The 23196-nt window shown below is 40.9% G+C and overlaps 1 protein-coding gene across 2 annotated transcripts in view; it reads left to right on the forward strand.

The window, feature by feature from the left end:
- BCAS1 (brain enriched myelin associated protein 1) overlaps window positions 1-23196 on the forward strand; it is a 56141-nt gene that overhangs the window by 30930 nt on the left and 2015 nt on the right. For both annotated transcript variants that reach the window (XM_063350310.1, XM_063350309.1), the window contains 3 exons: window positions 7604-7771; window positions 13938-14003; window positions 17780-18046. In XM_063350310.1, the coding sequence (XP_063206380.1) occupies window positions 7604-7771; window positions 13938-14003; window positions 17780-18046 (501 nt within the window). The remainder of the gene's footprint in view (window positions 1-7603; window positions 7772-13937; window positions 14004-17779; window positions 18047-23196) is intronic.

Here is a 23196-nt window from a genome sequence, read left to right on the forward strand (position 1 = left end):
TTATTCTTTTCTCATTTAATTTAAGAGAAGAGTTGTATTAAACTTTACTGAATCACTGTATGTTGAATAACTGCTTTCCTGGGCTTCTGTTCAAGTTCAAATCCCAGGAATGAAATGCTTCCAAGCGCACAGATGCTGACCGAGTGGCCAGCCCTGCAGCTCCTTTAGCTGTATTTTTCCCTGCTAGGCAGTGATACTGGAGATACAGCCTGGATACGCTACTTACATTAAAAAAAAACCAAAGGTTTTTAGATATTTACAGAGTAAACATGCTTGAAAACAATCTAAGCTTGAAACATTTGTTACTTGGGACTTAATTTCCTCTGGAACTGGGTGAATCAGGTACTTGGAATGAGAGGAAAGTTGTGAAGAAGAGGGAGAGGGAGGGTTTTTATATAGTTGTTATTGCTATGGAAGCCTCCTCTTCTCTCTGAGTAGTCTGGCTTATATGAAAACAGAGATGAGAAGCAGGATGTGTGCTGAACATCGGGATGAAGTCAGAAAAAAGAAGAGGCCTCCACACAGATGGTTGTATGCAGTTTCAGTGTAAAACTGAGTAATAAATCTGGTCTGAAGTTCAGTATTTTCATAATGAACTAACAAGGCCTTTTGCGTATTGAAGAAAGAAAGAAAAAGCGTGTAAGAAGGGCAAGTTTTCTTGCAGAAAAATAGCGAAAAATCACTCCGGGGGAGGAGCGATTGGTGGTGACGGTTGGTTTCAGAAAATATATGAATCTGATAAGGTTTTGGTAAGACTTAAAAACCTTATTTTGAAAGATTAACCCAAAACAATGTAGTTGTAGATATTTTACTGCTCTGTATAACGTAGGTTGTGCTCACAGTGAACACCAGCTCCCCGTATCTCATCTTATAGCGAAGCGAAACTAGGTCTAGGTAACTACGTGGTGTCTTTTTAACCTTAGACCAATCTTCACATGAAGTTCTGGGATCTCCAGCATCTCAAGGGTATAAACCTTGTAGCAAAATTCTGTCTTTCACTTCTGTTTGTTCATAATGTTGGGTTTAATTTATCTTATATCATAATTAAAATAAAGCTACTTATATCAGCAAATGGGAAGTGCAGAGAACTCGCTACAACTTTAAGTAGGTTACGTTTGCTACCAAAAATATTAAGGGTTAGTCAAATCATGTGCTCAAATGCACCAAAATATAATAGTACACGAAATCTGACTTTTAACTTTGGAAAATGAGGCCACTTCTGCTTAGTTAGAAATTCTTGGGTCTGGAATCGTCCTGAGACCAAATGTTTTTGCAAGATTTCTGCTGTAGAAACTGAAATTGGTCCTAAGGATTTAAAAAAAAAAAAAAAACCAAACCTGCCTGCTTGAGCATTGAATCCTTACTTATAAAAGGGCGATGTTGCTTTACTGGGTTTTCTTGACAGAGAATAACGTTATATTTCCTTTGATGAAAGACCTTGGTGACCCAGTCAGCTTGAAGCTGGGAAAAAAAAAAAAAGATAGACGTGGTAAAAGAAAAAAAAGTCCTTAGACTACAGGTTAGCCTCAAACTCTGCTTGGTTCGAGGATTCTGTCGTATTTTTTTTTCCTGCAATGATTTTATCTCTTTTTCGGGCACCCTTAATGTACTGCCCTTTTGCTAGGATAGAGAACCAAAGCTACAACTGTTCCAAATAGGTGTATAATTCAGTCATGTGTAGCTTTTCCTTCTGACCTAATAAATAGCAACCACAACAGTCGATAGATCCAGGATTCAAGTCCAACTTCTCTCTTTCCAGATATCCTCTCAAATGTCTATCTTCTGATGAGTTTTCACTTCAAAGTAAAGCTAATGAAGTGCCTGTCAACACGTTGCAGTTAATGCTGCTGCTCTGACTACAGACGAATAAATATACAAAAGAAAAAGAAATAAAATCTTTATTCATCTCCTCAGATGGAAACCACTGCGACTGTATTTGCCCCGTTTCCTGATCAGTCTGCACAAGAATTTTCATAACTGTTACTGAAATGTTTGTCATGCTAGCTTTTTTTCAAATACTAAGGAATATTAATAGAAAAATTACAGTTAGTAATTTCACATATTTGTGTTGGAAACCTGGTTTTCGAGACCTTGTAGATATCTGATGAGGGCAGAGAAACACGACGCTTCATTTATATCTGATCAAAGCGTGCCAGTTAATGATGGAGGAAAGTGATTGAGCGAGTATTATTTAGACTGTTCTGTGAATTATCTTTAAAAGTGTGTATATTTAAAAAAAAAAATAGAATTGTAAGCTGTTGCAACTGTGTTGCTATACAAACGCAGAAAAAGCATGCCCTTTTTCCTGAGGGATATTTACGCACTGGTAATGCAACAGGAAACTGGTTAGCTATTAAATGAAGCAGAATAACACCTTTTATTGCTGAGCCTGCAACCCTACTCTCCCATAGGAAAGCAAAGATAAATATTTGGGTGGAGTGTGCAAGACAAATGTCAAAATTGCCTAGGACTTATCAAGTTCCCGTATATTCCAGGATGGGAGCAGGCGAGCCGTTCCCATCCTGGTACATACCACCTATCAGGCAGGAGGGAAGGAGTTTCTGGCCATTTTTTTCTGGGTAAATGGATGAAGAAACTTGAAAGAGAATTCATTCCCCCTGGCTGAGGGGGTGAGGAGGACAATAGGCAATGGGCTTTGGGGCGCCGCCTGACTGCTGGCCCAGCTGCCATCCTGGCAGCGGGGAGGGGCCTTAACCTCCTCAACCCAGCAAAGAAATCCAATACAACTTGTGAGTCAGAACCGCGCTTCTGGGCTGTGTACAGATCCGTGTGGTTTTAACCATAAGCTGGCAGTGGTTCATGCTAACTGGTTAATAGTCCGAGCTTTTATGGCTCAAGGTCGGCTGAGTGGCACCTTCAGGCAGCAGCTGCAGGTCATGGGGACCTTCAGGGTGGAGGTCTGAGGGCAGATTGATGGTTAAAGCGGAGCTCCCGTAACTGCAGCAATCTCTGTCGTCTTTGCGCTGGCAAAGGAGGGCAGGAAGGTGGGTTAGAGCCTCTCTAACCCTCTCTGCTTCCTGCCCTGAGTCTGCGAGCGGCAGGAACAGATCTCAAGCATGACTGCTCTTTTAAGTGGAAATTTCTTGAGCAAAAGGTCATCTCTCATCTACATTGTTAAGGAAAAAAAGAAAAGCTGCTTTATAAAGAAGGTATGACCCAGGAAAAGCAGCAGAACTGTTCCTTGGGTCTAATGAAATGCAGTGGCGATGCCAGCTCAGACTCCAGCACAAGATCAAAGCAGGGTATAGTGTTTACCTGCATTTTGAAGAAAGATGCAGCAGGCAAAAGGAAAACCCTCATCAAAATTACCCAGGTCACAAAATAAGTTACACCCTTACAAGGCAAAAATTTGTATGGACGGGAACCTAGATAAGAAAATGGTGCAGTAATAGTTCACCAAAACTACAGGAGAGTTTGTAAGATCCAGAAAGAGGACTCAAAGGGTAGAGACAAACTTTCTATCATAACTGTTCAAAGTAAGCTTATTACTAGAAGAAAATTAGAGACACTGTCATTTAAGAGATGGAAGGATGCTTCCCAAACATAATGAAATAGAGAGCCTAGGAAAATACTCTACCTTCACTGGTTGTGTGTTATAAAATAAAACATTATTTTGAAAAAGAAAACAAAGGTAGTTCTGTAATAGGAAGAACAAAGGATGTCGCTCATCTTACTTCTTCAAACAAATGTATCTTGAAATGTTTCCTGAGCTTGGCAGAGTGCCTTTAAAAAAAGAAAATGAAAATAACCCAATACCAATTCTGTCTCCACGGCCCATAACAGCAATAGCTGCTGACTTAGGTTAAATTTAATACAATTTGTGTCTAAGGAAACTGGAGGCAGAATTTGGACCCATGAATCCAGCAATCTCAGATGATGCAATTTATAGGTGTATAAGGTGACAATTTACATTTATGAGAATACTCATACATTGAAGACTCATAAAGCTGATAGAGCTAGGCTGTTTGCAAACTATTATTATTATATACAAACTGCAGTTTCCTCCCAAAACTAGTCACAAAACTTGATATAGTTTTTGTGTTTTCTCCCAGGTGAAGTAAAGAAACTGAGCCCATCGCTCCAGAGAGCAGTTTAGGTTATTGTAACATCATTCAAAGTTTATTGACTTTATCTTCATCAGATTCTTCCTATTATACTTTTAATTCCTGCCAGAAACACCTTGGTGATTCCCTTGAATGCACAAATGGAAAATTTTCTTCCATTTTCCCAAGGGAAACAGAAACAAAATTTAAAAAATGTTCTTAAAAGTATGTTAGAAAACCTTCTTAGCCGGAAGGGGTTTTCCCCTCTACTGAAAGACCATACACAGGTGCTCTCTGCATCTCTGAAGTACACAATATACCATGGCCATGTGTCATCAGTCTCCAAGAAACTTCCACCTCGGTCAGTCTTATTTGAGATGATTTTGTGATGTCTCTAGAGTCTCCTTTTGTCCCAGCATATCTGAATACTCTGATCTGATTGCATGGAAGTTGTGGAATGTGCAGCCTTGAAGATACTGAAAGCTCAACTTGACAAATCCTCAGCAACCTGATGCGACCCCTGCTTTGAGCAGGAGGTTGGACTAGGCCTCCAGAGATATCTTTGAGATCACAAAATTGTAAAAGAAAATCTTCAGCATTGGTTAATTCAGTCTTGCAGAGGAAGATGGGTACAGAAGAATGATTCCTGGAGATAATTACAAGAAAATTATCATAAAGTTTTTAATAGCAAGGCTAAGATCTCAAACAAGATAACCTGTAACGTCTGCAACAACTTTGATATGCCTAATAGAGTACCAAATTTAAGTAACTGCATTGGTACATTGGATAGCTAAGTTTATTTAAAAAAAAAAGGTAAAAATTAGATATACTGAAAGAGGATTTAAACTTTCTTAAGGCATCCTATGGAATCCATGAAGAAATGTACAAAAAGTCATGCATTACTTTAAACAAATCAATCTCTCTGAATCGTTGACTATCATTTAGCTCTTTTCTTTATTTAAATAGGCAGTGCTTTTCAGAGTTCACTATTTCGCCCCAGGATGCATTTGTTATCAGCAGTGACACTAACGCCATTGCACAGACGTAGCTTGAGAGACAAAACTCATTCGGGTTGCAGCTGGAACAGCGTAGCAGTAATATGATCCCAAACCCTAATCTTTGAATGATGAGCTCCCAGAAGCCAGGTTCCTGCTTTATTGAGCCACTGTTTCAGCTCATGCAATGAATCATTTCCCTCAAGCAAAGAGATGGTGAATTGATTATATGTATGTGTGAATAGGCAGAAATATAGATTAAAATTATTATAGATTGATTATCTCAAAAATGTTCATAAATATAAATTAAATCTACAATTCCATGGGGAAGCGGGCTGTGCTGCAGTCGTCTCGGGCAGCAGGGCCAAGGAATATTTATTCCCTCATCATTCTTCTCCCCCACCCCCAAAATGTTCATTTCTTCCACAGAAGAGGAGTAAAGAACAAAGCAAAATCTCTCTTGCTGCCACAGAAGTCCATGGCGAGACCCCGTCTTGCATGTGGGGTCCCCCCAACTCAAAAAGAATATGATAGAACTAAAAGGTTTAATACTGAGAGAAAAATGCATAAATATATTGAATGGCTTCTGTATGAAGAACCACATAAATTAGGGTTTGTGGGGGTTTTTTGGCTCAGAAAGGAAGATAACAGCAGCACACAGAATGACTACTGTAACGTAAGAGGTGAATGGGAAAGATCAGTTGTTGCTCAAAATAAAAGCAGTAGAGAGTATCAAATGAAATTATTTGGTGGCAAACGAAAATAAAAGACTTTTCAAAAAAAAAAAAAGAAAAAAAAAGCACACATTGGCTATGGAATTCCTTGCCACAGGAGGCTGCTGGATGTCAGGAATTTCTGTAGGGAAAATATCCATCAAGGGCTGTTAAACTAAAGATATTACACGGGAGTCACTGAGTTGAAAAGAACTGGAAAAACATCTGAGGGCAGTAGCACGAGAAGCTGCTGCTGGAGGAGGCAGCCATTTATTGCCACCCTGAGTCAGGACGCGGGGCTAGGGCGAATCTTTGGTGCTGCCTTTTAAATTGTCCTCATGTTCACGTGACTAACATTAATTTGGTCAAAATAACTGTGAGTATACATTGCATGTAAGTTCCTGTACGTACATGTAAAAAATGTGAAATATAAATAATTGAGGTTTATTTACAGCAGTTCCTTCCTATAGTAACCATAGTATATGTTTCAGCTGTGCTTATGCTGTATTTTTAAGCAGCAGCACGTGTTGAAATGCCAGTACCTAGGGTAACTGCTGCCATTTGATGCTGTATTGGAGGCTGAGGGTGTAACTTATCCTGCTTTTATAATGTCGTGCACCTTTGGGCAACAGGCTGTGAAATGATAAAGGGCTTGCTTCGGGTCAAATTACCTAGTTATTAGCATAATAGCTTCTCTTCATGGCAGAAAGAAAGATACTTTATACAGTTACAGTGGGATGGGAATTAATTAGTGGTTCTTGAGAGCAAAGAGTGTTATTTACCCGGGCAGAAGAGTCAGGTAGGGCAAAGCGCGTTCAGGCTCCTGCCCGGCTGGGCCTCCACCTCCTACAGCAGCAACGGGCCTCTTCACCTGTTCTGCTCTGCGGTTTTTGTTGTTCCCATTAACACATTGAGCATTCCCAGGACAGCCTTGAGAAGGCTGCGGGCATGTAGGAAATTAATCAATAAATCTTACGGGGATCCACATTTTAGAGGAATTTGCAAACTGCATGCCTCTGGTCGAAGTACTATTATAACAGAGGGAACTTTCCAGCAATTCATAAAAGCTCAGTGGGACCCAAAATCCTTCTATAAAGGCAACGTTGCTACGTACCCAGCAGCCTTTCTTGAACTCAAACAGGGGTCAACACTATCAAAGAGGGTGACTGTGACCTGTGGGATTAGGTGAAGTAATAGATGAGCTACTTAACCACCTTGTACTTCAACAAGTCATTTATATCTTTGCGACTGGGAAGAGGAGCCAGCGCTGTGTGACCAGCCTGAGAACGCTGTGGCTGGGACGTTGCACTTCCCTATTTCACTAAGAAGGGTGCTAAACAGAGTTTTAACAATTAATAAAGCCCATGGTGTGTTTTAATTATTTAATCCTATTCTTTCGTGTGCAAACTGCTGGGTATGATCGTTCTCATTTTTACTGATTTTACGTGAGTGTCACCTACTCACGGCATGTACTACTGCGTCAGTAGTTTTGTTTAAGTTTTCTTTTGAAATCATAATCAAAGATAAATTATTGTGTTTGGGAACTGGTACTGCAATTCAGGAAAGGCTATTTCTTCAGTTTAAACAAGTGCTTAAAATCTCACCAGCTTATATACTTTTTTTAATTGGGATAACGACATTCCTGAAGAAATCTGGACAGTGGCGCTGTGCGTGCTTGCATGCCACGTTTGTTCGTGATGTACCAACTTACTGTGCTGCTGAAGCACTTTGATTGTAACCTCTCTAAAAAAAACCCAACACCTCACAATCAGTGATGTCTGAATGTTTGGTTTTTTTCCATTTTCTTTCTGTTTGCCCAAAATAACTGCAGAACGCATCAGAAGAAGCAGAGATCGTAAGCAATGAAAAAGCGGACGCGTCTTTAGAAGCTGTGGCTCCTGACAAAGATGAGAGCAAGAGCCCAGAAGCCGCGGAAGTGAAACCTAGAAGAGAAGAAAGCAAAACCCCCAAAGCAAACCTGAGGAAGTTTTTTAAACTGGTGAGTGAGCCGCTCGATTTCAAGAGCTGCGAGTGATGCGGGGGTGGTAATTCTTGGAAAACCTTTTCAAACAGATGTCTGTAAGACTGCGGGAGTGGAGCTATGCTGAAGCTGTGTCCCCTTCCAGGGGCGTGTGCATGTGCGTGACCTTGTCCCTTGTCCCCTCGCCCCCCCGCCGGAGCCGCCGCTCCCCCCGCGTTTCGCGTCCTGCATCTCCCTCTGGCGGCTCCGCCGGGAACGGCCCCGGGGCTGCCCGGCCGCGCCGCTCCGGCTCCCTGCGCTCTGCCTCGGCCCTTCCTCCCCCGCCGAGGTGGCACGGGGCGTTCCAGGGGGCCGGAGCCAGCGTTCCTGACTGCCACCGAGGAAGCCGTCAGCTTCCCAAAGCGCTTCCACTGGGAGATGCTCCTAGAGGGGACCAGGTACTATTGGCCACGGCAGCATCCAATGTCCCTGCGCCGCACTGCTCCTGAACCCCGCGCTTGCTCCAGGGAGTTGTATTTTTAAGTAGTGAAACTTTTTTTTGGCAGCTTATGCAGGTCAGCTAAACTGGCACGTAAAAGGATACAATTGCTCCTTCAAAGATGTTATACAGTAGGTGGAAAAAAAAAAAAAAGGCACAAAGTAGAACCTAATCTTCCTTCCCAGAGGAAGACTGAGGTGATAATATGGCTCGTATCACCTTGTGGTTCTAGGTATGGAGACGTATCCTGGTGGATTTGTGTACAAACAACAGCCAGAGAGCACTCCTCGAAAGAGCCTAGAAAAGTGGTCACCAAAGAAAATAATCCAAGCCTAGAACTAACCCTTCTCTGATTCAAACTGTAGTAGGCCTTGAGGATTGATATAGCAATTGATCTATTTTGGCAAGGTTTACAAATGTGTGTGGAAGATTTCTATTCTTAATCAATGCTGGTTTATTCTCAGGCAGCTGCGTGGTGTGAGCATCAGAGTAGCTTATATATTAAAATGTGAAAAATGTAGATTCTTTTAATACGATGTAACAAATAGTCCAGGTTGTCCGAACTGTCAGCTCACAGGTACATGCTGGTACATACAGCTGTGAACAGCTGCATTGTTAAAGGTTAAAATTTGTGAGTCAGACTGTAGACGATACATGCAACAACACAAATCCTGATCTATTTTTTATTTCCAAAAGATTGGTGTTTCTTTTATTTTCAGTTGTTTGTTAGCCTCAGCCCAACCCACGATGGGTGATTTTACTTTTTGTTCTTGAGAGCTACTTTACTACGTAGGCACTCTGGTGTATTTGAGGACCCAAGCTAAAATTGTTAATGACAGCCAAGAATTATGCACCTAACATGCCTTTAATTCCACATGAGATTTTAAAAAAAATAATTATTTTGGAAAAATCTTAACCATATTCCTCAATCTGAGATTTGTGGTCAGCCTGCACAGACATTTGTCACCATGGCACGTGCTAGGCATGCAGAAGGTGACTCCGGAGCAATGCATATCAAACGCTGGTGTCTGTGGCAACCATGACTTCAAATCATGTCACAATACTAAAAAAAAAAAAAAAATAGTAATTAAAAAATAAAGCTGTTCCACACCTATCTTAATCACCATGGAAGTTAAAAGCGGTAGATATATCGCTGCTCCAATCCAGATTTTGACCTAGAAAGATGGACCTGGTGTGTAGGCAAACAGCTACTCACATGGGAAACAGAATCATATTAACTGTGTAACTAGTTTTGCAGCTTTTTGAAACCTTTCGTATTCATCTGCTCTGCTTTTGGCTATCAGTTTCCAAACAGATCCTGGGTTATTTTAATATATTTGTTGTCCTTGAAGTGTGTCCTAGGCTGTTTCCTCTGAATAACTTTTGGATTGCGGGATCACTGCTGTGCTGTTGCACAGAGTCGGAGCTATGTATTTGCCCTACAGCTTCATGCCAGTCAGTATTTCTGATTCCTAAGGCAGGCAGAAGGATTTTAAGCCGCTGCTAAACAACTAGCTTCTGCGAAGCTTTTGAACTAGTGGTGAGTGCTGAGAATGCATGAAATGTTTAAAACTCCAAACACAGGCTTGGTTTTCTCACAAGGGAAAAGCTCTGGGGCTGTGGGGCCAAGAGCTCTGAGATGAATATCATAGAGACGTCTAGTAGGGCTCTCTCGGCTCAGAATAGCTGTACTGGCAGCCTGGCTACTGGAAGGTATAATTTCCACTCAGAAAAGGTCCATTTCCACTGCAGTTTTCTCTTGAGGTCTGGCTACCCTACCATAACAGTGCTAAAGTGGAGGAATTCCCGAGCCAGCTTTGCAATAGCTCGCTCACGTCCTGGTAGCAGCATAATTCTGTCACCGTGGAGCTCAGAGCAGAGTAATTTGCACATTTTGGGGGCCCGCCATTTGCGGCCTCCCCAGTCCTCCTGCTAATGTTGTTAGTCTCCTGTTCATACTAATGCTAGTTAATTTAAAACTAACTCAGACATGTGAGAGTTTACGCTGCAGCTCTGGCTACAGCGTGAATGTAACGCTTGAGGAGCACAGCAAAGGGCCTGACATCGGAGCCCCGCCTCGTGCTTTGTGCCTGTCTGAGGAACTCAGTCCTTGGCACTGCTCAACTGAAGCACTGGGGATAAAATGATGTCTTCACGTGGTGGCATCTGTTCAACCTCTTTCACTCGCAAATCTGGACAAACCCCAGCCAGTCCCTAAATGTACCTTGTGGTGTTCCACCTCCCACAGGTGACACCAGGGTAGGAGGCTCCCAGGGGTGTGGCAAATGCCTTCAAGTGGCATCAGAGCCTGTACAAACCGTGCCATCCACGTGGTGTGGGTCACCGACTCATCCAGCGGGTCCTCTCAGAGCACTCCTGCCTTGCTGCAGATGGAGCGGGCCATGAAGTCCTGTAAGACAGGATCTCAACAAGCACAGGGACTTACGATCTCTGAAACAAACCATGCTTGTCAGTGGGAAGGAGTGTGGCAGGACTTCCCCAATAAAACCCAGGCTTCTGTTTACTGATACACTTTATTGTTTAGTCTCCATTCTGGCAATAGATGGATTATTGCTCTGGCTGCTGAAAGAGACTGACTTTCAATTTGAACATTAATATGATTTTCTACTGGGTTCTCTTCTGCCTGCAGAAGATGATCCCAAGGTGTTCTGATCTCATCCACAGTTACGTTTCACAGGTTAACCACCCAGGTGCCTAAGTAAGAAAAGGTAGCTTATCTTCTTCTTAGGAGTCAAGAGTGGGACTCAGAAATTAAGCTCAATTCTACTTCAGTCTATCCTGAGCCTCAGAGAGGCAAGACAGTTATTGTACGTGTGCCTCAGTTTTGACATATTCTGCTCAGAGAGCAAAAGCACAGGCTGATGGCAAGTAGACATTTAGATCTATAGCACTATAGTTAACACTGTTGACACAAGGATAGTCGCTGCAAGAGCTAGGAGTAATTCACTCTGGAAAAGGCGGCGTGTATCTCGAAGACTGCCTGCTGACTTGCTCGGTACAGATGTCCCTTCTTGTTTGCGATTAATTGTAATTGCAAAGGTCGCAAAAGTCATTGCTGTGGTTAAAATGGGAAAGGGTTAACTAATGCTATACAAGCTATTGGGAAATTATAGAAAGATATAAAGTATTAGTTTAAAGCCCTGTGATATTCAGTAAGAGATGAAGAAATACCACTGTTCCATTATCTAGCTAGGCTACACCTACACGAAGGTGAAATCTTGGGCTGCCAGTTGACAGTCATTCGTGCCTCATTAATCAAAAGCAAATCGCTGTTGTCTTATTTACAGGGTAAGATAGATCAGGCCCAGTGCAGATGTCTTTACAGAAATGGCTAGACCTGACCTAGTCACCCCAGGTCCCCTTTAAAGGCACTGAGTAGAGGTGAGCAGGTCTGAGAGCCCTGTAGGATCTAGCACATGTCAGATGATGTGAGCCCTGAAAGTTCCTGCTTTTCTCCATAGAATATAAACAGGTGCAAAACTGGGTAAGATAAATCCTTTCCAAATGTCTGTTTTGAGATATTTTCTGGAGATAAGAAGGGTGTAAAATGGCATTTTTTAATCAGAATGAGCAGACTGTAAACTGAGGCTGTAGCCTTTGTCCTCAGCTGGGAAGCTGACTGGCGGCACAGTTGGTCTAAGGTAACACTGAGTATGGTCTCTGCAAATAAAAAGTCCGATTTCTGGATTAATGAAGATTACTCTCCCAAGGAGAATATATCTTTCTGGAATAACAAAAAAGATTATTTCCAAATCGTCTGCAGTGTCTGTGCTGGCCTACTTCCCAACATAAATAAAATTTCACATAATAAATAGCACTCGGAATCAAGAAAACTAACTATTTTATGTTGTTTCACCTTAATTTTCCTTCGTTATTCATGAAAATGTAGCAAGCCTATTGCTTGTCCCCACCTTCCTCCATTTAAAGATACGCTGATCCACCCTTATTGCCGCAGGAAGCTTTCAGCAGCAGCAATCCTAAACGACCAAAGGCGAGTTGGTCAGCCGTGAGTAGAGAGAAAGCCTTGCGATCATCACCTATGCATTGCACTGAAGGCAAGAGGGAACTTTGTCTAGGCAAAGACCTCAAGGTCTTTACTGTGTTATTTATGCGCTGGGTAAAAAAAAAAAAAAAAAAAAAGATGGATTACTAAAGGCTGGCTAAGGCATGTTTTTTTCTTTTTTTCTGGGTTGTTTGGGTTTTTTTAAGGAAAAAAAGGTACCGAAGTGGTTGCTGTTATAGCATAAACTTTTTTTTTTTTTTAATGAAGGCATTTAAAGACTTATTGAAATAGAAAAGCAAACTAGATCTTATCACAATACATCTTCATACACTCTGGACTGAGTTTCTATCCTGCAATGTTGAGACAGACCACACTGTGCTTCCTCCCCGCCGTTTCTGCAACCTCTCACACAGATAAAGAGTCACGAGCATAAACATGCAAGAGACTGAGCAGCAGTGTGTTCTAGAAAGATTATTTTTTTTCCCCCCACAATTTGTGACAAGTAATGAATTGTCATGGAGTGGTTTAGTTTTCTGTCATGCTGCTGCTACATATTGATTTTCTGTGGTTTTATAGGAAAATCAGAGACTGAAATAGGTCCTTGCGATAATGCCGTACACGGGATCAAGCTGATACTGTTGGGCTTCAAGTAACAAACCTACAAGCTGCAGAGAACCACAAATCCGCCTGATCTATCTTTAGAACAAAAGTCACATCCTTTCATTGTTTTCATTGAACTTATGCAATGAAAAATGACATTTAAATTTGGGCACTTTGAAATTCTGGAGTTTATTTTATGCTTTACTGCTAAGCTCTGTGGCTTATATGGTACTCAGGAGAATATTGCATTGAACCGTCTAACACACTTTTTAATTAAAAATGTACTTTTGTTTCTTTTATATTACTAATTGTAACTAAGCCTTAATCTAATTGTCACAAATCTTGTAATATTTACTCACTGAGCTACTTTCGTCGAACAGGCTTTTCTCATTTTAAATCTAGACAGAAACAGAGGTTTGTACCTTAAAAACATATTTCAGCATCAAGGTTTGTTCTGAATGACCTGCCAGTGTCAGGGTCTGCTCTGGGTGTCCGGGCTGGGAAGAGTGGGCACCAAGAAGGGCCATTACTTAGATGTAGATAGAGAAAAAGCAAAAACTGGAAAGCAAAAATTGTGAAAAATGGATGCTGATGATAAAATATAAAAATGTATCCATAAAGCTGAGTGGCTTTTAATTATTCACGGGATACGCACTTAGTAGGATCGTTAAATAGAAAGGAAGTCCCACTAGATCTTCTAAGACAGATCTGCCTCTGAAAAGCAAGCAAAAGCTCTTTCCTAGAAAACTAGAGTGGCCGGGCTGATAGCACGGTCTTCTTTACTGGCTGATGTGATCTCTGGTCCACTGAGACCTCATTCACGTTTCTCAGGCCTTAATGGGAAAATTAACTTCCAAGAGACAATCACTTCGCATAGAAAAGAACTAGCAAAAATCTACCTTGGAAATGTGGGTATTTCAAAAATGTTTGTAGAGTTTCTGAAATGTCTGGCGTTGTTTTAGTGTTGTAAAGAGTACCCTTAAATCAAACCTTGCATTTTTTGATTCGTGTGTTTTCATATTGAATTAATGCCTCAAACAGAAACGCAGTTATAGAAGTCCTATAATCCTTTGTTATTTTAGTCAGTCAAGGGTGATGGAGGGACAACCAGTTCAGAAGTGGTAAATGGCCCAAGCCCCAGTCACCAAGTAAGTGCCTGGATTTTTTCGTCTTTTGGTGATGGGTTGCTGTCACCTACTTCCATACAACTCCAGATTTTGAAACGTAAAAATCACTGAAATAAAAGCGCTACATGCTCACCGAGCTTCATAGATTTACATCTTTCTTTACTTATCTATTTATTTTACCTATTCATACTATTAAACAAGATCTTAAAGGGTGACCATTAGATTTTTAAAAAATGTTTTTTTCCGGGTGTGTTCCTTTTCTTAATTAGTGGGTTTCTGTTCAATTTTATTCCCATCTCTCTTGCTATTATTTTACTTTCTGCCCATACCTTGGTTTAGGCAGTGAAACTGAATACATACAGCTAGAATAATTTCTACTTTGTTGATTTACTTGTCTCCTGAGGAAAAGGTCATTTAGGTGGAAACTCTATAGAAGAGAAATGAAAGTGAAAATGAAAACTGTTCACTGCAATTTAACAAAAGCCGTGAAAATATTTTATCTTATTCTGTTTTTGTTTCTTTTATTCTATGTTCATAAAAGTTAAAACAAAAATTTGGATGTGACCTTTACATTATATTCTTTATGGCTTTAAAAATGCTTCAGAAAAATCACGTTTTCATTAGAAATACAAATACTGTTACCTTTTCTGAGAGTCAAACCCTCATCTGTTGCAAGTCAAGATATCCAGAATAATTACATTCAGTAATGAGAAATAAAACACAAGTTCTGTCTATAGACATAGGGTTTCCTTTGCTCCTGAGAGCAAAACTGAAGTTGTATTGAAAGCTGACCTTTCAGGATTTCCTTTTATTACTTCCCTTTTTAATTAATAGTAAAATTATTTTCTCGCTCTTCCTGTTTTTATGATGTCCTGTGATACTAAGGTTAATCTTTATGAATTATTTCTCTAAAAGCATCCCAAATATAGAAGGTCTTGACTTGTGACATTTATTCCTTATTTCATACAACAGCTTTGTGAAATGATCTGGGTAAGTGACTAAAAGTTACAGTCCTGGATTTACTTTTTATTATTTTATTATTTTAATTAGCAGCCATTTTCCGTCCATTTTTCTCAAATCAATTTATTAGTCTTCCTTCTTCTCTCACTTGCACTGGTGTAAAATAGCACAGTTTATTCACAGAAGAGCTCAAGAAAGACTGTATCTGCTGTTGACTTTTTCCTTTTTTAGAATTTCTGTGAAATGATCTCCTTAAATTATGCAAATGCATCTCTGGAATGCTGTGATTCTTCTTCGCTTTTCATCACTGCCATTCTGTCTGCTACGGAAATGCATTACAACACTGATCCAAAATCTGTGGAAATGTAAGGGTCTGCTTAAAAAGCAGCCTTGGATTAAGGTCTCTGTAACATGATGGGGGAAAATACTATCCTGTTAATCTTTTTCTTTTTTTTTTTTTTTCCAGTGGCACTGTTAATGTTGAGAGAGTAAAAGCAATCTGTCAGGTGCAGATCACCCTTTAGAATAAGAAACATTAACATGTTTCATTATTCATAGGCTTCACTTTGTATTTCCTGAGCTGCTCCCATCAATATAAAATATGCCAATTTCCTGCCTTTCAAGGTTAATATGAAACACCTCAAAGAGATTATCTGATTGGAATTTTTTTTTTCTTATTTTGCCTGGAAAATGTATTATGAATATTATTTTTTTTTAAAGCGTTTTGTTTGACTAACATCAAAGGCCCAAACCTGCTCGCAGAAATAGTCCTGTTGCGTCCAGTTTGGGTTTGGCTGCAATACTGTAACTATCAGGCACCTCCACGATCGAACACGTGTGGTGAGGAAGACTCGACTCTAATTTTACACCCGCAGAATAAACCCACAGATTTCACAGAGTGTTAATGAAGGTTAGAAGTCGTTCTGGCACCTTTGAACTCAGGCGCATCCAGCCTCATAGCTGTATTTGGGTGCTGTGGTTATTTTTGGATTGAACGCGCAATCATTTCAAAAGTGAGCTGAGGCAAATAAGAGTAAGAAGGATCTTGTCAAACTAACCGATGGGTTCAGCAACTGAGAGCTTCCCGTCTGATGGCTAAAGTGAGTCAGAAAGAGAGACAGAATTAAACTTGGGTTCGTGAAGTTCTGTTGGTCCTTCTGCTGGGCGGGAGAGCTCCTGCGTCTCTTGGGCACTCCGCGCGCAGCCAAGCGGGTCTGTCTCCCCAGGCCAGGAGAACGAGGTGCAGGTAGCGCGTGGTGTCTGAGCAGCCCCAGGCGACAGTCTGTACTCTGGCATTATTGAATTGGCTTTAATAAACTACTGCCACTCACTCAGATGGTGCCTGCCTGTGCTGCACGGGGCTACTCATCACCTCCATCTTCAGGTTCCGTGTGCTGTCTTATCTCCTGCAGCACTAGAGCAAAAACTAGCTTCACTACTCCATTTTTTAAGTCTAAAAGCAGACAAATGCAAGCATAAGCAAATATATACCTATGTATGCCTCTCCTTTGGAAGAGGAAATAGTTAATATAAGCACATATTTTGTTGAGGACTTAAGCTAACTGGTCAAGACTGAATGTATTGAATGGTTGCAGGTTCTATAATTTAAATATGGGGTTTTTTTAAGATAAGGTGTGGAAGAAAGGTGAATCAAGTGAAAAAGGCCAGTGGTAATATTGCTACTCCCTCTCATTCTGGTTTCCCCAAAATTAGAGTGGCTTTAGGGTTTTTTTTTAAACAGATGAGAGAGGGGTATTTGCATTCTGTTTTTCTAGAGTTTCTGCTTTCAGGTCTTTCTCCGAAATCACGATGTCTGAAAATATATTTGTTTTTAATGAAAGCTAAGGTTGTCATGTAACTGTATAACCCTAGGCCTTTAGAGGAACACCAAAAATTTCAAGGCTAATGCTAAAATCCCCAAAGCTGGAAAAATTACACAGCATTAAGCTCTAGGCTGCGCCCTGAGGGCAGATGTAAGATTTCCAGCTTTTCAACATGGCAAATTTGTGTGCTATTTTAATAATTATGTTAATAGATGAGGCGATAGGATTTTTTGCATTAAAAAAAAGAAAATCCCTTTTGCAAACAGATTTCCTAGCAAAAACATATCTAGTCATTTGCTACTCAGCAAACAGTGACAGTTTCATTGTCTTATCCTTTCTTTGCCAGATCTGATTTTTCTCCTGTGAGCTTCAAAGATACCCTGTACTTCTCTGAGTTTCAGAATCCTCTCTTTTACTACAAATAGGTGCTCTCTCATTGTGTTTGTCTGTGGAATATTTGCTATCTCTTCTTTTGCACTTGTACGTGAAATTTTCTATGATGCTGTGGCCTTCCGTAGCTAATCCCTATGTTGGTTTTTTTTTGGTGAAATGTCGCAGTTTTATAGTGGAGTTGTTTTTATGCTTTACTTTGTGGTGTTTTTTACTTCTTTTCTCTCCCAAATCTTTCCCTTGCACTCTTTGGGGGCTTTCACAGCAAAAGCTGGGGCAGTCTCAGTTGGTAGTGCATGGTTGTGGTTCTCTACCTCTTTCTATGTATGATCTCTGCCTCCTAAAAGAGCTTCAGCATAGACATATACATAAATAAAGCAAGTCTGTGCAGGGATGGTTTGATTTTGCAGTCTTTGCTCATGTAAGTAATTCTATCAGCTCCCTGGGAGCCCTTCCCTAAGTCAGGGCTGCAGGAGTTTGTCCCGGACGCTGTAAATGAAAACGTGTTGGACGGCAGGATTTCTCCCTGCCAGGTGGCCTTTCGTTTTTTAATATATTTATGGATCGCCTTCCAAAATGTTTACATTTCACGCTAAAAATAACCATTGTTTGAAACTGCTTTAGACGTTAAACTCCACAGAGAGGCCAGTTGCCCCAGCTGAAAGTGAACCTGTGGGCCAAAAGAGCAAAGAGAGTTCAAAAGACAAGAAGTCTTCCGTGGAGCTGAGCAAGCAGAAAGGCAGCAAACAGGAAACCAGGGAGCAGCCAGACTCCAGGGAGCAGCAAGCGGCCGAGACCGACTCCATCCAGAACGGAGGAGACGCTTCCAAGGAACCCTCCTTCAAGAAGACAGAGAAGAGGCAGTCACTCGGAGGGTTTTTTAAGGGCCTTGTACGTTAAGTTGATCTTATCTTTTTAGTCAATTTTCAGCTGATTTAAGCATCCAGCCTGCAAGCTGTTAACCATGCGAGGTTTGTGCTCCGATGGAGTGCAATTTCACAAGCAGCTTGCAGGACTAAGGCCAAGTGACAGCAAGTTTTTGGGCAAAGGCGAGAAAACTCGGGCCTCGGGGTACTGATTCAGAGGCGCGTACGATTCACTGTGGGAGAGATATAATTGTTCCCACACCCCTGTTTTAGAGGTTCATGCCTTGGCTACTGGGATGACTCAACTGTTTCTGTAGCAGGTACTGAACCACCTACAAATTACGGTGTGTTTACGAAGGAAAAGTGGAGGCGGTGCCAGTTTACCAGAGTAACGCCATGAGGGTGGTTCAGCTCCTGCTTCAGAGCAGCCGGGACATCCCTGTAAGGGAAAAATCAAGGTAGACCGCTGGGTGGGTGGGAACCAGCATAGGGGTCACAAGATAAGTGCCTCGTGTTAGCAATCAGTTCTAGACTAGTTAAAGCACACAAAAAAATGCATGTGATTTTTTTTCCTGCCCCCTTTTTTTTTTTTTTGTTAAATCTTACCCTAAATTTGCTATGCCTCCTTCACTGAAACCTGAAATGTAGAAATGAAAGAATTCAGCATACTAAAATTCTGAGTTGATGTTACTGATGATGCAACTAGTGGTTCCTCAGAGCGTTAAATAGATGGAAACTTTTTTCCCCCCCTTGTCCATGTTCAGGGGCAAATGAAAGCACAGGTTAGACCAGGGACTGCCTCTCAAGCCTCGGCAAGAGGGCAGATTTCCATTGCTTTTTATAAATCCATTGGAAGGATGCAGTTTGCTCTTTCCTCCAAGTGCCTCAACAGTAATGAAGCCACAGAGCTATGGGGACATTTTTAAGCATCTTTTGGAAACCTTGCATGTAAACTGAGCTTCATCACAAATTTCAAGTGAGGCGAAGAACCTAAACAGATCTGACTGTTACCTGCAGCGATTCCTAGTGAATCTGGCTCCCCTGAGAGACATACAGCTTTTCTTCCTTCCTCCCTACCCTACTTCTAAGGCTGACAGGAAGGAAAAAGAACTAGGCCATCACCAGGTCTGAAAGAAGAAAAATCAAGCAATATAGATTGAAATGGTAATGCAGATTTGAAAATTAGCCCTGTTAGGACACGGTGTTATCCAGTTAGGCTGCCATGCAGACCAGTATGACTCACTCAGAGGCAGATGTTTTTCCACATCATAAGAAGTGTTTAATTTGCACGCATTTCACAGAATTACTATGTATCCTACAGAGAGCGATTTGCATTACCAAAATTATTACATATTAGAAGGGGAATTAAGAAAAAAAGAAAAATAACTTTCTGCAATAAAGATTAGCAACAGTTAAGCCACTTCTGCTTTCTGTTTCACCCCATTGTTCTGGGGTAAAATCCTGGTCTGCCGTGAATCAGTGGGATTTTCCTGTAGTTTCAATGGGGCAAAGAAGCTCTGGAGCTCACCTGGAGTAACTACCAACTTGCGTTGGCTTGCACTCATCTTGGCTCCCAGGGAAGTCAAGAGGAGAAATCTTTCTGCTTAGCGCAATGTGAAAATGCCAGGGTATTGTTTTATAAGTAGCTGTGAATTATACTGGCTAATCAAAGTTACCAAACACATGTATGCTCATGTGCACTCTTCTTTCTGCACCCCATTTGCCTCCAAATTCTGTATGAAATTTCCATCGTACACAGCATAGGTGCAGGTGTGTGACATCTGATCCATGCTCAAAAGCACGGTGTGTAGGTGTCGTATCCTGCTCTGGGTATTGGCAACCTCTCCCTAGCAGTGAAATCAGGAGTTGTGTTACTTAAACCACTTAAATGACAGTAACAGATCTCTTACGACAACTGGACGGGAGGAAGACAGCCACGTTTTTCTGGCGTAGGTTATCTAGAAATGGGGCAAACATTAACTACCTCTAGTATTTCTGGAGATAATTGAGATTTGTTTCTCTGGTCTGGAGATTTGTTGAAATGAAGCACTGACAGCCCTCCTTTGTCAAAATTCTCACTGTAGCCACTGTGTGTGAAAGGGTTTGTCTGTTGACAATTGCACTTTATTTTGTATGGTGTCATTCATCTAAGCTGTATCCCCAAACCTTTCATAGATTTTAACAATAGACACAAATATAGAATTATTCCAGAAAGGGCGATATGAAGAAGTACAAGCTAGCAAGGAAACATGCTTTCAAGGGTGAGTTCATGAAAGACACAGAGAGAGGCAGGAAAGGTGTCGCTGACTCAAAGGGCAAGAAAAAGCTTTTTGTTATGAAGAGGTAAAGAGACTATTTGTGGAAAAAAATGCAGAATTAATGTAGAGGAAGTAGAGATATTCTGTGAGATATTGTTGCTTGCTCGAGTAGCATGCCAGACAGGTTGGCTGTATAGTCCCTTATCTTCTGTTGCAGTTACAGAGGCCAATAGTATTCCTACGGCTTCCCTCTCCCATTAATAGAAGATGCCACTTAAAAAAAAAAAAAAAAAAAAAAAAGCTGTTTTTGATAACAGTATAGCTGATTTAGTCAATTTATTATGCTTTTGAACTGGGAGAAAAAAATAAAAACCAACCACAACAATGAGATCTGTGTATGCAAAATATCTCACAGAAAATGACTGCGTCTTTTTGAATATCCCTGAGATTACCCACACCTGAGAAACCTAGTTCTGCAGTGCTTCTAAAAAATAATCTACACATCTCCTAGGTGATCATGCTAAATCCCAGGAAGGTCTAATCATTAATCTTAAAGTATTAGATCACACATAAACCAATGCCAGAATTTCCATTTCAAGATAACAGCTCAAATATCTGGTAACAGCTCTGCAGAAATACTAAGCTTTATGCCGATAAAATGGAAGCAGGAGATATTTACCAGGGAAAGAAGCAGGCCTTACTTGCTCACATAATCTGTGCCCACCAAGCTCCTCCTAAATTCTGGTGAGCTATTTCAATAGCAGCTATTTTAACATCACTCTCTCCTGAATCTGTCGATTCCGCTGGGAAAGGGCACGGAGCAAGAGGATGTCATAGTGCAGGAATGCAGCTGATGAGAACACTTCAGTTCAAGCATCTGCTCCCAGTTGGGCTAACAAACGCTGAAAATTTCGATATAAATGGAGCCACTTAGGCAAGCAAACAGTGTTACGGCCTGGCTGCATGGTTTTAGCACAGACGATAAGGTCCGGTGGTTGTTCCTATGGTAAAAGAGATTAATTTATAAGCTATATAAAATGCAAAGGTATTTAGTGAGTCTTAGAAAGATTAGATTAGAAAGAAAAAGGGGGGGGGGAAGATTAATTACATTGTTTTCTGAGCTGGAATAACTCATACTTAAGTTGTCAGAACCTGGAAGTGCTGAGCATGTGGAAACTATTCTGACCTATTCTGATTAGAGTATCTGGTATACTGACACAAACTTCTCCTGAGCACAAGCTGGAAAAAAAAATATACTCCAATACTGTGACGTTCCTGTGTGTGCACTTCAAAGCACTCTGCCCAAAATAATAGCTTCAGCTTAATTTTCACAAATGCAGGCAACTTCCACTGCACTGAAAGGGGTTATGCAAAGTAACCGAGAGCAAGACATGAGCTGGTGGTACCTGTGCTTCTGATTCTGAGGGCAGAGCTGGAATTTTTCTGTTAAAAGGGCAGGAACAAAGTTATTTCTTTCACACTGGGCTTGGAAATTCCAGTTTAACAAGAATCATCTGCCAGTCTCCCTCAAAGCTTCCTGCTTTAATCAGGAACCACCTTGAAAATGGGTGCAGCAGGGAGGCTGTAGTATAAGCAAATAACTCCTGCAAATGTGCTAAATGAGTCAAAACGGAGATTATCTCCAATGAGCTCCCACTCCTCTACTCCTCCCTCCACCCATTTATAGGAAGAATGACAAATAGTACCAGTGGAATAGTATCATCTTGTTTCCTAGATGAGTCTAGAAATGGCTTGATATCTTCAGGCATCAGACAGGAACAGCTACAGGTGACAGACTCCATTGCTCTTGTAACGTGAGAAATCTTTTAACTGATGTGTAGGTTTTTAGGGTTGCTGGATAAATTTGGAATGACCAGCTCGTTTGCTATTGTTTGATGGATGTTAGAAACTATTACTTTTTTTTTTATTTGTCTTCCATTTGCTGCTGCATATAAGTGGCCAAAAAATTTTATTCTGTTCTAGAACATCTTCCAAACTCAAATGTCAGGAGAAGCAAACCCATTGCAGCTAGCTGAGCTGCACAAGATTACTGTTAGTTTAAGACAGGGGATTCTTTTAGTCCATTGTGATTTTTGGCTGCTCTTTCTTATACTTAGATTTTCAAAGGTGACAAGTTAAAAGAATATCAATGAGGTAGAGTCTAATCAGTATAAAAAAACCCCCACTGTTTCTACTTCCCTGAAAGGGATGAGGAAGTTGAGATCTTTCACTCTCCCGGTCTGACACAGAATAGCCCTATGGTGACCCGAAGTGATGAGTCAGGTTTCCAGTGTGAAGCATACTGTGTGAAAGGACAATTCGCATATGATTTTGCACGGTTCCTATTGTAGGGAAAGCACATAGCCGTCACCTTTAGCTTTGTCATGCTGTTTTTCTGTTTAGCATGTAATGGTTTAAGCATCTGGCTACAAACAGCATTGGCATCCTACGCAATGTTAACAGTGACCTCTGAAACAGCGTTTGTGGATCCATTTTGCTGTCACGTTCTGAAGTTTCAATGGCTTCAAGGCCAGTAAAATTAGGTCAAGGCATCCTAAATTAAAGACAAGTTTTTATCAATTACTGGTCAAAAATTTAGTTGGTATAGCTAGATCTATGCATTTCCTTCATCTAAGCTGGATTAGTGTCTTGAAATGGTTCCAAAACCAGAATTATATTTGTAGTGTAAAAAAGCTTTATCACCCTAACATTGTCAAATACCTGTCATGCATGAAAGTATTTAATGTTCTTTTAACTTAGAGCAGACCAAGGCTGGCCATAATACACCATTAATCATGCTTGAAGGACTCTTAGCATGGTTTCAGTGAACCGTTTAGGCCAGGGAAATTTTAGAGAAAGTTATGCCAGAACTACAATACTGCAAGTACACAGCAACATGCCTCTGGGACGTTAGTCC

This window comes from Chroicocephalus ridibundus, chromosome 12, assembly GCF_963924245.1.
Source record: "Chroicocephalus ridibundus chromosome 12, bChrRid1.1, whole genome shotgun sequence".
Taxonomy (NCBI): domain Eukaryota; kingdom Metazoa; phylum Chordata; class Aves; order Charadriiformes; family Laridae; genus Chroicocephalus; species Chroicocephalus ridibundus.